This window comes from Numida meleagris, chromosome 1 (genome assembly GCF_002078875.1).
Source record: "Numida meleagris isolate 19003 breed g44 Domestic line chromosome 1, NumMel1.0, whole genome shotgun sequence".
NCBI lineage: Eukaryota > Metazoa > Chordata > Aves > Galliformes > Numididae > Numida > Numida meleagris.
The window spans coordinates 152,462,408-152,476,623 of NC_034409.1; the positions used below are offsets into that span (position 1 = coordinate 152,462,408).

At 40.9% G+C, this 14,216-nt stretch overlaps 1 protein-coding gene across 14 annotated transcripts in view; it reads left to right on the plus strand.

Annotated features, from left to right (window-relative positions):
• MYCBP2 (MYC binding protein 2, E3 ubiquitin protein ligase) overlaps window positions 1–14,216 on the plus strand; it is a 196,087-nt gene that overhangs the window by 179,164 nt on the left and 2,707 nt on the right. For all 14 annotated transcript variants that reach the window (XM_021417056.1, XM_021417087.1, XM_021417072.1 and 11 more), the window contains 6 exons: window positions 2,926–3,054; window positions 5,513–5,645; window positions 5,893–5,996; window positions 6,486–6,674; window positions 7,166–7,273; window positions 8,265–8,474. In XM_021417056.1, the coding sequence (XP_021272731.1) occupies window positions 2,926–3,054; window positions 5,513–5,645; window positions 5,893–5,996; window positions 6,486–6,674; window positions 7,166–7,273; window positions 8,265–8,474 (873 nt within the window). The remainder of the gene's footprint in view (window positions 1–2,925; window positions 3,055–5,512; window positions 5,646–5,892; window positions 5,997–6,485; window positions 6,675–7,165; window positions 7,274–8,264; window positions 8,475–14,216) is intronic.

Consider the following 14,216-nt stretch of genomic DNA (forward strand, 5'->3'; position numbering starts at 1 on the left):
CCTATAGGGTGAACTTTTTAGAATAGAACAATTCAGGCAATACAATACTTTCCTGTATGGAAAGCTTTTTGCTTTCTAATCTGGATTTTTATAACATTGTAGAGTCAATTCTTTTATATTCCGCAAGAATTATATCTCTGCAATTTAGCTTCATCTTCCAGATCTAAGATAGAGCAATTACCCCAAAGAAAAAGAAACAGTCTAAATGAATTTAGTAAAGCTACCATTCACCTGGAGGATTTACAACTTTAATATGAAACACAGTGGATGAATTGAGTTTGTCTGTATTTTTCAGGATCACAAAAAGTTTATAATATTTTTTTAATATGAGTCTGGAAAGAGCAAAATAATGGAGCTGATCTTTCTATAATGAATCTGGGTTTGATGGATCCCTGTGGGAGGCAAGGGGTCATCGTGCCTTCCTGCTAGCAACTAAGTATGCTTAAGAGCAAATGAGCCTCGAGAGCAGTTTAGTGTAGACAGAAAGATAATACTGGAGATGTAGAGCTGCAGCAGCAAGGACTGAAACTCTGCTGAGAGAAGGAAGCAGACTCAAAAGGTTTCTGAGGTGATTAAGAAAAGAGGCTTTCTTCTGTAGACCTTTGCAATTCAACACAGAATATTGCTCAACTGAGTGAAAACCTGAAGACTAGGAAACTCTGCAGTCATGAGCAAAGACATATTTTTAATCTTTAAATGTTGGCTTCCCAATTTTTTTTAGTTTTCATACCTAAAAACACATCTTCATAATTTAATGAAACAGCTTTAGAAGTAGAACATCTTGTTGTTTTTTAAGAATCGTACAGTATCTCAAGTTGAAGGAACACACAGGAATCTCCAAGTCCAACCCCTGGCTCCACACAGGAACACCCAAAATACAAACTCGACATCTGAGCACGTTGTCCAAACATTTCTTGAACTCCAGGAGGTTGGTGCCATGACCACTCCCCTGGGGAGCCTGTTCAATGTCCAACCACCCTCTGGTGAAGAACTTTTTCCTGACACCCAACCTGACTCTCTCCTGACGCAGCTCCATGCTGCTCCCTTGGGCCCTGTCACTGCCACAGAGAGCAGAGCTCAGTGCTGCCCCTCTGCTCCCTGCGAGGAGCTGCAGCTGCCATGAGGCCTCCCCTCAGCCTGCTCTACTCTGTGCTGAACACACCAAGGGACCTCAGCCACTCCTCATACATCTTGCCTTCCGGACTCTTCGCCATCTTTGTAGCCCTCCTTTGGGCACTCTGATAGCTTTATGTCCTTCTTACACTGTGACAACCAGCCCTGCCCCCAGTGCTGGAGGTGAGGCCACATGGCACAGTGCAGCGCGGGACAGCCCCTCCCCTCAGTGTCAGCACTGGGCCTGGTGCACATCAGGGTATGGCTGGCCCTTTGGGCTGCCATGGCACACTGCTGACTCATGTTCAACTTGCCATCAACTAGAATCCCCAGGCCTCTTTCTGCAGGGTTACTTTTCAGCCTCTTGTTTCTAGCCTGTACATATATCCAAAGTTTTCCTGTTGATGCAGAATCCGGCACTTTCTCTTGCTGAGCTTCACATGGTTGGTGGTTGCCCAGCCCTCCAATTTGTCAAGATCTCTCTGCAAGGCATTTCTACCTTCAAGGGAGTCAAGAGCTTCTCATAATTTAGTGTCGTCTGCAAACATATTTAGTTTACCTACAAGCCCTGTGCCCAAGTCATTTATGAAAACATTGAAAACAACTGGTCCTAAAATGGAGCCCTGTGGAACCCTACTAGTGACTGGCCACTAACCAGACATAACCTCCACATACTATAACCCTTTGGGTCCGACATGTCAGCCAATTGCTTATCCATTGCATTATGGTTTAACCATGGAACTAACCATTTTAGGACAAGTCTGCAGAAGAGATTTTGTGTTATATAATTAAATATATGGATTCCATAATAAAAAAGACTAACTTGATGAAATCATACTTAACCCCTTTCATCTGTCTTTGCTTTTCCAGAAAGTATTTCATTGCCTCAGGCTTCCTGTGTTGTTCCACAGGGACAAACAGCAGAGGATTAGAAAACCAGAACAGAGGTCTAGTTTGTAGATAGGAAGAAAAAAGTCAGAAATTGGAGCTTATTTGAACGAGTGGAAATGTCAGAGAAGCAGACAAGACACAGGCAAGGAGGGATATGAGCTACTGAACTCGTTCTGAAATTCCCCAATCTTATTTATATACCAGGATATTCAAATTTTGAGGTGAAGTGTGTTCCCCCTACCAGGAATGCTGTTGAATGGATTCTAAGTTTCATGAGCAATATCTTGGAAACCAGATATTCTGGAGTACAGTGGAAACAGAGATTTGCGTAATCAAAGTCACTGAACCTTGTTTTTAGAGATATTTTGAACTGTAAAGTAAAAACTGTGTTGAATTAAATGTATATCAGTATAGTAAGGTAATTTTATGCTGGCTTCTGAAGTTAGTTGCTTTGGCTGTGTTCTCTGTGTTGTGGATGACCTGCAGCTTCGATTAAGTCTTTGAACAATCTAAATACACCATATCATAGTAATTAAGGGTAAATATTTTGTGTATCTATGAACAGTTCTGTTAACATGCCCATAACCCCATGTTAACAGATGAATTTTTCTGTGTAACTCAGGCTAGCTGAAAATGATGTCCCAAATGTATTGCTGTAGAATACGTTTGTGCTACATCACACAATATGTAAGATGAAGAATAGTGGAAATAGTTCTGTAATAAACTGGGAATCTTTGTGTGCAGAAGTGGTTGTTAAGATACTGATTATTCTAAAAATAGCATTAGTAGTCTAAAGAAGCTCTTTATCATCCATTGTGAGTTTGAGGGGTAGGGGTAGGGGAAGATACAAACAAATGCTGAAGGGAAATGAAGGATTTAGTAAAGAGAAGATTATTTAATGATGTTTCTTAATTTTTTCAGCCAATGTGCGATAACCATGACGATGGTGAAACTGCTGCCATCATTTTATGTAACGCCTGTGGGAATTTGTGTACAGATTGCGACCGATTCCTTCATCTCCACCGACGAACAAAAACTCATCAGAGACAGGTATTCATAGCATCATGTTGTATGCACTGCATACATTACGTACATTTCCCCCATTAATATATAAGCAAGTGGTAGTAACAAGAATCAAAACTGAAAATGCTGTTTTATTTTGAAGATGGAATAGATACATTTTCATTTAATTTTCTTCCAGTTTAGTTAAATTTCCTTGTCCGTTATCTTTTGGAGAAGATCTGAAAACAATGTCGCATTCCCTCATTGTAATTCTTACACTATGTCAGCTTTTTTCTGTCATTCTAACGTTGTCTAGGAATGGCTTTAGGAAACTTCTAGAAACTGCAGAGCCTTATTTAAGTATACTATGGTTCTTTATTCCTTTTAAACTAAACGTCCTTTACTACTACTATTGCATTATAGTGCTTGTGAACCCCTTTATTTTTAAGTGTTTATATTTTTTTGATGTTCAGAAGATCACTTGATGGGAAATTATCCCACTGGTTCCCTACGTCAGTCATCTCTTATTTTTCTATATTTCTCCAGTCCTCGCTGTCTTTTCACACAGAAATGTTGCCATTATCCATAAGCTTGAAAACTTCCTAATTTTTTTTTTCTCTTAGGGGTGAAATGTCTTTCCTCTTTGACTTACTTAGCTGATGTTTCACAAGTTACCCTGTACTTTGCTAATTAGTGTTCCTTCGTGCTACCCTTTCATCCTATTATTGGCTAAACCTGAATGTTTACTCTTTTTGGAATATTTCTTTTTCTCATTGCAATTTACACTGAAGATGCTGCTGCTTTTGAAACTATTGAACATTTCCTCTTTCTTGACACAGCATTTCTCTTTTATGTTTTTGTGGTCACTTATAAGTAGTCACAGAAAAAGGGGAGAATATTTGTACAGGGGCTAAAATAATAGACCTTGTTAATAAAACTAATTCAGTGGATGAATTACTCATCTCCCTGCTGGAACACGACTACGATAGTGTTTTACTTAGAATCAGGAATGTACTTTTGAAGCAGATATGATCATCCCTCCTTACCGTGCTTTGATTTGATAAAGAAGCCCTTTGAGAGCTTGAACTGGATTCCTTCCATGTGAAACAGACAAACAAACAAAGATCCAGGGATATACCTAGTGCACTTCAACTGCTAGCGGGCAGTCAGTGCAAGGGATCAGCTAGTCCAGGGCGTATCCTGTAAATATCAGGTCACTGGCACTAAGATCTATGGATCTTGTCCTTGGTGCCTCAGCATTTGCAATGTACATTCATCCTGGAAGTTCCTTGTACATCTGTTATATTCTATTTTTTAGCATGGATCTTTGCAATCCCATTTGAAATTTTCCTTTTTTTTGTCATCTTGAGAAGATGGTTTTATGCGTCTGTTCTTCTGTCCTGTCACAACACAGTCTAGTCTCATTTATTTTTCTGATTTCTCCTATATAGCCTGTTCAGATTACAGTTGATAAAAGTAAGTTCTTATCTCATAGAAGTCCTCACATCTCTCCTTTAATCTGTCCAAAACAGCTACTTATCAAATTTTCCTATTCACCTCTAAAAGCATGTTTAAACTTTTAATCTTTATGTACCACCTTTACCTTTACATCTTTCATGTCAAAGCCTCTCCATTTAAATTTTAAATTGTCATGTTCCCTATTGCCTGTTTTCTCTTAGCTTCCTTTTCTTTGTCCAACTTCTGTTTCTCTTATACGTACTCTTTATCTGTTCTTCCTCTCCTATCAAGAAAGGAGTTACTGTGACCTGCTTATGCAAAACCTTTGTGAAGCATTTACAGTTTTTGTTTTCTGATTCCATTATAAATTAAGACAAAGTTTGAGTTTACACATCTATGCCCAAGGGAATTCTAACTTTTATTGCATTGCAGGTGAAATAAATAGAAACAGAACTACCTTTGAAACTAAGGAAAAGAGAAGACACTCATGAAGTCTAATATGGATCTCATGTGACTTTGTGATTTTGGGAAAAAAAAAAAAAATTCTTGATTTTTAGCTAAAAGCATTCACTGCTTATTTATGTGAAAGTGATGTATTGTTATATAACTCATTATATAGTCCATAATATTATACAAAATGACCATAATTATCAGTGCTGCTTTGATAAATTACTGACATGGTTATGTGAAGATATTTCCAATGTTGTCTTCTGCTTTTAGTACTGTGGTCAACTGGAGATGAATATTAGCTTTGAGCTGCAGTCTCCGTAGGTTTTGAATTAGAAAAAATATTGTGCAGCTCTCTTGCATTGCTGCTGTATTGCTTCCCAGTCATGTTATCTTGAGTGTTAATTTTCAATATTTTTACCTTTTAAACCACAAAACCTCTTCCCACTCTGCAATATGTACAACTTAAGGAATGTATAAATTAAAAATAGCTTGCAGTAGTCAAACCTGACAGAATCTTTAAAACTCTGATCAAAATCCAAAGAGAATGACAAGAATAACATAGAAATGCTATTTATTATCTGCTTGGTTAACCTAACAGGTATTCAAAGAAGAGGAAGAAGCTATCAAAGTTGATCTTCATGAAGGTTGTGGTAGGACCAAGCTTTTCTGGCTGATGGCATTAGCAGATTCTAAAACTATGAAAGCTATGGTGGAGTTCAGAGAACAGACAGGTAAAACTCAACTTTTATTAGATGTACTCTTTCCTGATTATTTTCGACCTTTTACCTGAGCATTTGTCCAAAAAGAATTAGGGCAATGATCTTGGCTTCTGCTTGTAAGTATAAAAAAAAACATTTTAAATGTGTAAGAGTTACTGTTTATCTGGTTGGTTTGTGATTGTTATTCAGGTGTCTGAATATTGGTCACTTATATTTCACTATGGTAACTTTTCATTTTTGTTTCCTTTTGTGGACGTAGGCAAACCGACCACCAGCAGTTCCGAAGCGTGTCGCTTCTGTGGTTGTAGGAGTGGAACGGAATTATCAGCAGTGGGAAGTGTTTGTTCTGATACCGATTGCCAGGTCTGTATTAATAAATATCAGTCATTATGAGGTACAGAAGGTAGAAAAAAGATAGAAGAAAAACAAGAAAGGGTCTTGTTTTGAGCAAACCTTCTCTACCCCTTCCTTTCTTGAAGGACCAAAATCTGCAGATGTTTTAAAGGCTGTTAATACAGGGCAAGCAGTGTTTACATGAGAGGAATGTAAAAATACAGAGTATTAAAAAATATTTCTCTGTGTATCAAAATGAAATGTTAAAATGTAAAAATAATGGTTTCTTGATGTCATCGCTATTTAGGAATAATACTTCATGGGTATGTGAAAGTACCAATTCTACTTCATTTACACAAAATGTGCAGTTTTCCCCAAGTACTTGCTCTAGCAGTGGACAAGATGAATTGTCCTTCTTTCATCTCAGTTAATGGCATGAACTAGTAATCTTTCAAAATGTAGCACTATATCAACCCATTCTTTGGAGGGGAAAAAAGACCAACTGTTTACTATTCACAGGAGTATGCTAAAATTGCCTGCAGCAAGACACATCCCTGTGGCCATCCGTGTGGCGGCGTTAAGAACGAAGAGCACTGTTTACCATGCTTGCATGGCTGTGATAAGAATGCTTCAACTCTTAAACAAGATGCTGATGACATGTGTATGATCTGTTTTACTGAAGCACTTTCAGCAGCGCCGGCTATCCAGGTTTATCTTTTTTTCTTCCCTTTGACAAGATGAATATTGTGGTTGTAATGCTAAATGTGGAAGAAGTTAAAATAGAAGGTCCCTCAAATGATACTCAAGAATTTCAGAACAAACATGGTAACAGTATAGGATGTAAATAACTTGAAATGCTTTCATTCTTTTCTGGCATTACTGCTGTTTGAAACAAGGAGGTTGTATCAACTTAGTTTGCTGTGTTTATTTAAAATATTTTATAAAGAAGAAAACAACTGAGATGTTAACAAATTTACATTAAATATATTTCGTATGCCCACTGGATGTTTTGGAGTGGAAGTGCTATGATTTTAACAAGTGCTTAGTATTCATTCTTTAAGAAGAAAACAGAGGTCTTCCAGGATTTAAAGCAAATTTATTTTATTTCATATATGTTGCCACTTAAAAGCAAAGAACACTTATATTTTAGTGGTTAATGTAACGTCAGTGTTCATTTGTATGTTGTTCTTTTTCTGAAGTTGGACTGCAGCCACGTTTTCCATTTGCAATGCTGTCAACGAGTACTTGAAAACAGATGGCTTGGGCCAAGGATAACCTTTGGGTTCATGTCCTGTCCTATTTGCAAGGTAAATGAGCTATGTATTTTCTGCAGAGATCCAACAAGTTGCCTAATACTCTCTTTTTTTCTTTGCTTTTCATTTTTAATGATACATTGCTTGTTACAATATGAAACAGGTATACTTCGTTTCCTTAATTTCTCATGTCACTACAGAAAGGGTGTCATTGACAAATCTTTTTACTTTCCCTACCATTCCCTGAATTAAGGTTCCTCTTAGACAATAAACATAATGCAGACATTATCTAAACGCTGTCTTATTCTTAGCACCATCTGCTTGTAACTTTGCAGTTTAGGTGCTGAGGGGAGAAAAAGGGAAGAAGTAATCATCTTAATTCACAGTATCTCAAGCAGGAAATCTGGATTCTCCATTTTACTTGCCCTTTTCAAAGCTGCTTTGCTTTTCGGTGACAGGACAGACTGAAGAGTATATGTATCACTTACTTCAGTATAAATTATTAAGCTGTCTGCTACTCTACAAAATTGCAATTGCTATAAGCAAAAGTATGTGGTAGTTGCTGGGAAGCATCTTAAAGCCCCAGTAGTGTTACATTTGTGAACTGTCAGGCATTTCTGCATGCTATGTTTCTTTCTTCATGTTGTGTTTTGGTAATTTATGGCAATAGCTTGTGATTAATACTTAGTACAGAGAACTAAAAGGCATTAGTCCTAATTGCTGAGTAATAAGTCAAAAAGGAGCAAAATTAGAGAAAACATAAAATCAGGATATTCCTGTGACGGGGTAAATATGTCACGTACCCTTTACCATCCCTTTGTGTTTAGTACAGTCTGTTGTAAGGGCTGCTGATTTCATGTTACACAAGGCCATATAAAACATTCCAGCAGCAAATGAAATGCATATCAGCCTTTTTTTAAAAAAAAACATCCACTGAGTGCTTCCCATGTGATGTCCATTATGCTATTTGTGTTTGACCATAATATAAATCATTACAGCTGTTGCAATAAAAATACAAGAAATTTTAATATTTTTTTTATTTCAGAACAAAATCAATCATACAGTATTAAAAGATTTGCTTGATCCAATCAAAGAACTCTATGAAGATGTAAGGAGAAAAGCACTAATGAGATTGGAGTATGAAGGATTGCACAAGAGTGAGGCCATCACAACACCAGGAGTTAGATTTTACAATGACCCAGCTGGCTATGCCATGAACAGATACGCTTATTATGTTTGCTACAAGTGCAAAAAGGTATGACAATTAGCACTTTCTCAAATTGAATGCGTGTTATTCTATCAAAAGTCATTTAAAGAATGGAACATATATTTAATATATTGTGTATGGAGGAGGAAAGCAGGAAAAGAAATGGCTTAATTTTTATTTTTTTACTTAGATTTAACAAGTTAGATGTATATAGTATCTTAAAGTTCAAAAGTACATATGAAGGTATTTAGAAACCAAAAGCACATTGAGGTGATAGCCTTAAAACAATGTGGAGGTGATACTATGGTAGAGCACCAGCTATCCCTTTCTCCCACCTCTACCTCATACTTCATGTGAACATAAAATACTATAAACATAGGTTTTATTTTAACTCTGATACGGGGAGTTTGTCACTAAGCTTTCACCTAAATTTTACTTTTACTCAAGATGGAATTAGAACTACCGTAAACAGCAAATTTGGGGCAGAAATACAACTAATTCTGCAAGTCTGTTGGTGTGGTTTTCCCCAGCAATAGTCTCAAAAGATGAGAAAGTGTCTTTATGACAAAGCGTTTGGTGGAGTAACTCTGATGAACTTGTGAGAAAGACACTGGGGTGATACCCCTCAAACAGTGGTGGACCCCCTCCCCTGCCTTTGTTGAGCAGAGAAAGGCAATTTAAGAGAAGAAGAGTGGAAACAGGTCCCAGCTCAGTGTCACAGGCAGCCCCATCCCAACCAACCTCAGTTCCCCAGGTGCCCCTCCGTAATAGGTTTGTGGCTCTGGAACTTGAATGAGAGATAAGTAGATAAATGAGGATGTGGTAGGAAGTCCACCTCTGAGGTTGTCTAGGGTGAGGCGATCAACTCTACACCTGAAGACTGCCTCTGCCAAGAAGGACAGAAGGGTGATTGTCGTAGGCGACTCCCTTCTGAGAGGAATGGAGGGCCCTATATGTCGGCCTGACCCTACTCGCAGGGAAGTGTGCTGCCTCCCTGGGGCCCAGCTCAGGGATATTTCTAGAAAACTCCCCAGTCTGATTCATCCCTCTGATTATTAGCCTTTATTGATAGTTCAGGCTGGCAGTGATGAAGTCGCTGAGAGAAGCTTGAGGATTATCAAAAAGGACTTAAGGGGACTGGGCAGGCATACAGGTCATATTTTCCTCTATCCCTTCAGTGGCAGGGAGAGGAGTAGGGAAACACATCTCATAAATACATGGCTGAGAGGCTGGTGCAAATGCAAGAATTTGGGTTTTATTTTTTTTTGACCATGGGGCGGTTTACTCTGCACCTGGCCTGATGGCTGCGGATGAGTCTCACCTGTCTCAAAAGGGGAAACAGATCCCAGCCCAGGAGCTGGCAGGACTCGTTAAGAGGGCTTTAAACTAGATGTGAAGGGGGAAGGGGATAAAACCAGGCCCACTGGAGATGAGCCTAGGGAAACAATGATGGGATTGGGGGTGAGGCAAGGGGCTCAGCTGAAGTGTATCTACGCCAGTACATGAAGCATGAGCAACAAACAGGAAGAGCTGGAAGCAATTGTGTGGCAGGCAAACTATGACTTAGTTGCCATTATGGAAACGTGGTGGGATGGCTCCCATGGCTGGAGTGCTGCAATGGATGGCTACAAGCTCTTCAGAAGGGACAGGCAAGGAAGGGAGGGGTGGTGGCGAGGCTCTCTGTGTTAGAGAGTGTTTTGATGTTAGTGAGCTTGTGGCTGGGAATAAGGTTGAATCTCTATCTATGGACAAGGATCAAGGTAGGGACCAACAATGCAGACATCCTGGTGGGGGTCTGTTATAAACCACCTAACCAGGATGAAGAGACAGATGAGGTGTTCTACAGGCAGCTGCCAGAAGTTGCACGATCGCCAGCCCTTGTCCTCACTGGGGGGGACTTCAACTTCCCTCATACATGCTGGGAATACAACATGATGCAGAAGAAGCAGTGTAGGAGGTTTCTAGAGTGCATAGAAGATAACTTCCTTCTGCAGCTGGTGAGAGAGCCTACCAGGGGAAGTGCCCCGCTAGACCTGCTGTTCACAAGCAGAGAAGGTCTGGTGGGAGATGTGGAGATTGGTAGCTCTCTTGGACAGAGTGACCATGAAATGGTAGAGTTCTTAATTCTTGGTGGAGCCAGGTGAGGGGGCAGCAAAACTGCTACCTTGGACTTCCAGAGGGCGGACATTGAATTGTTCAGGACACTGGTAGGGAGGGTCCCTTGGGATTCAGTCTTGGAGGGTGAAGGGGTCCAGGAAGGCTGGTCACTCCTCAAGAAGGAACTCTTAAAGGTGCAGGAACAAGCTGTCCCCCTGAGCCACAAGATGAGCTGGTGGGGAAGAAGACCGGCGTGGATGAACAGGGAGCTTTTCCTGAGGTTCCAGAAGAAAAAGAGAATCTACCTCCTGTGGAAGAAGGGATGGGCAACTTGGGGAGAGTAGAAAGAAGTTGTAAGGATGTGCAGGGAGAAAATTAGAAGGACAAAAGCCCAGCTTGAACTCAGCTTGTCTGTTGGAGTAAAAGAGAACAGAAAACATTTTTACAAATATATTTACAGTACGAGGAGGGTTAATCTCCTCCTTTGCTGGATGCAGTGTGGAATGTGACCACTGAGGTTCTCAATGCCTTCTTTACATTTGTCTTTAAAAGTCAGACCAATGATCCTCAGGGTACTCTACCCACTGACTCAGAAGTCTCAAATGGGGATCAGAATAAATCCCCAAAATTGAGGTGGAAAAAGTTAGAAACCTACTACTCTATCTGGACTGTCACAAGTCCAGATGGGATCCACCCAAGGGTGCTGAGGGAGCTGGTGGAGGTGATAGCTGAGCCGCTTTCCATCATCTGTTAGCATGCCTGGGTGAGCTGGAGAGGTCCCAGAGGATTGGAGGCTTTCCAGTGTGACTCCCGTCTATAAGAAGGGTCATATTGAGAATCTGCAGAACTACAGGCCTGTCAGCCTGAACTCAGTGCCAGGAAAGATTATGGAGAAGATCATCTTGAGGGAGATCACACAGCTTGTGCAGGACAACCGAGGGATCAGGCCGAGCCAGCATGGGTTCATGAAAGGCTGACCAACCTGATCTCATTCTGTGATTGAGTGACCCCCCTGGTGGATGAGGGAAAGGTTTTTGATGTGGTCTACCTTGACTTCAGCAAAGCCTTCAACACTGTCTGCCACAATATTCTCCTGGAGAAGCTGGCAGCCCATGGCTTGGATAGGTACACTCTTTGCTGGGTAAAGAACTGACTGGAGGGCCAGGTCCAGAGAGTGGTGGTGAATGGAGTTAAATCCAGCTGGCAACCGGTCACGAGTGGTGTTCCCCAGGGGTCAGTACTGGGGCCTGTCCTGTTCAATATCTTTATTGATGACCTGGATGAGGGCATTGAGAGTACCCTCACTAAGTTTGCAGATGACACCAAGTTGGCAGGAAGCACTGATCTGCCTGGGGGTAGCAAGGCCCTACAGAGAGATCTGGACAGGTTGGATCTCTGTGCTGAAGCCAAGGGAATGAGGTTCAACGAGACCAAGTGCCAGGTCCTGCACTTTGGCCACAACAACCCCAGGCAACGCTACAGGCTTGGGGCAGAGTGGCGGGATGACTGTGTAGAGGAAACGGACCTGGGGGTGTTGGTCAGTGCTCAGCTGAGCATGAGCCAGCAGTGTGCCCAGGTGGCCAAGAAGGCCAATGGCATCCTGGCTTGTATCAGAAATAGTGTTGCTAGCAGGTGCAGGGAAGTCATTGTCCCTCTGTACTCAGTACAGGTGAGGCTGCACCTCAAGTACTGTGTTCAGTTTTGGGCCCCTCACTGCAAGAAAGACATTGAGGCCCTGGAGCACGTTCAGAGAAGGGCAGTGTAGCTCAAGAGGGGTCTGGAGCACAAGTCTTAAGGGGAGAGGCTGAGGGAGCTGGGATTGTTCAGTCTGGAGAAGAGGAGGCTCAGGGGAGACCTTATCACTCTCTGTAACTACCTGAAGGGAGGTTGTAGTGAGCTGGGGATCGACCTCTTCTCTCTTGTAACTAGTGACAGGACGAAGGGGAATGGCCTCAAGCTGTGTCAGGGGAGAAGCAGGCTGGACATTAGGAAAAAATACTTTTCTGAAGGAGTGGTCAGATGCTGGAATGAGCTGCCCAGGGAGGTGGTGGAGTCACCAACCCTGGAGATGTTTAAGGGACATTTAGACATTGAGTTGAGGGACGTGGTTTAGTGGGAACTCTTGGGATAGGTGGACGGTTGGTCTGGATGATCCTGGAGGTCTTTTCCAACCTTGGTGATTTTATGGTTCTGCAAGCATTAGTTCAGTTATGCAGGGTGGGATTAAGGAAACTCTGCTATCCTTAAGTGATTATGCCTAAATTCTTGAGTTCCTTTGGAATGCAGACATGGAGCTGACGGCCAGATGTGCTAAAAGAATGAAAAAGGTCTAGAAGCAGAGTATGTACACACAATCTAGCCTGCTGGGCTCTGTGTCATATGTGTATAATTTTCATCAAGTAGAGGAAATTTATCAAGAAGAGAAAAATCATATACAAGCAGCCCAGTTGCTCTGTCAGCTGAAAAGAGACAAATATTGTTTATCTGTGGTTAGAGACAACAGTTAGAAAAATGGTTGAATGTCGCTGAACCCTTCTTTCATCTGATGCTGATTTTAGTGCCCACTTTGCTCCCATCTTTTTCGTTTTTTCCTTAGGAATTAATGGAGTGAGGAAATTTCATGATGAAATTTTAAAGGGAAACACCAATAATTTTTACGTTAAGTGGAAATGTAGCATTTGGAAATAGAGGAGAAAGGACTGACTTCCCTTCCATATGCTAGGGAGGAGCAGTAATGAGCCCCTCTAGCTCCCTACTGTGCAGTTATTTGGTTCACTCATGTTCCTGCCTCCCACAGTTTTCAGTTCTCATTCCTCATCCTTTTGCAGCTTGCTTGGTACCTTCTTGAGCTTCCTTACGAAAACAGTTTCTCTTCTTCATCGTACTTTCTCCAGCTTTTATTCCTGTTCCTGTCTTTCATTATACTTTGTTTCCAGCATTTAATTCTCACTATTTCAGTGTTTTTCTTATTTCCCTCTTTTTCTCCCCTTGTATCTAATTAATTCCTTTCATACCGTATGCATGTGTCTTAGCAGTAACTTTCAGCTAACTTCTGACTCTTTTCCTTCCTCCAGCTCCTGTTCACCCTGAATTTCTACCTAATTCTCTAACTTCCATCCCTTAGGAATGTCCCTTTTTGTTTGCAGTGTTTGGGGGAAGGTGGGCTGCTTACATTTTTGCTTCCTCATACTTGCCTTGAGACCACTTTCCCTAACCTTTTACAGTCATACAGTCCTAACCGTCACAGCAAAAAGGAGGGAAAGCTAAGAGCAAACAATCTATTTAGAATTCTTTTTTGTTAGCAAATAAGATTTTAATGAAGGGAATAAGGGTGTTACCCTTCACCTCATTTCACTGCTCCGTGTGAAAATACTTCAGTATATGAAGAAATTCAGAGTTGGCAGTCTGACCTGGTGCATTTTAGTGCCTAATGTGTCCTGCTAGAACAACATGAGAAATTATAATGGATTTATAGAAAATAGCAACATTCTAATTATAAGGGATCCCATGTGAGCATAAAAACTGATATTCCTTTCAGTTTATAGAAAGCTGTCCTGGTAGAAGGTATCTCTGCTGTCTCTAGCCTCAGTCTTGTCTATGTAGCATCCAAAAGCTGTTTCAAAAGCCCTCCCTTGCAGTCCCTTCCATAGAACAGAGTGTGTTGTATGGTTTTTGATCTTGTGTATCCTGAGG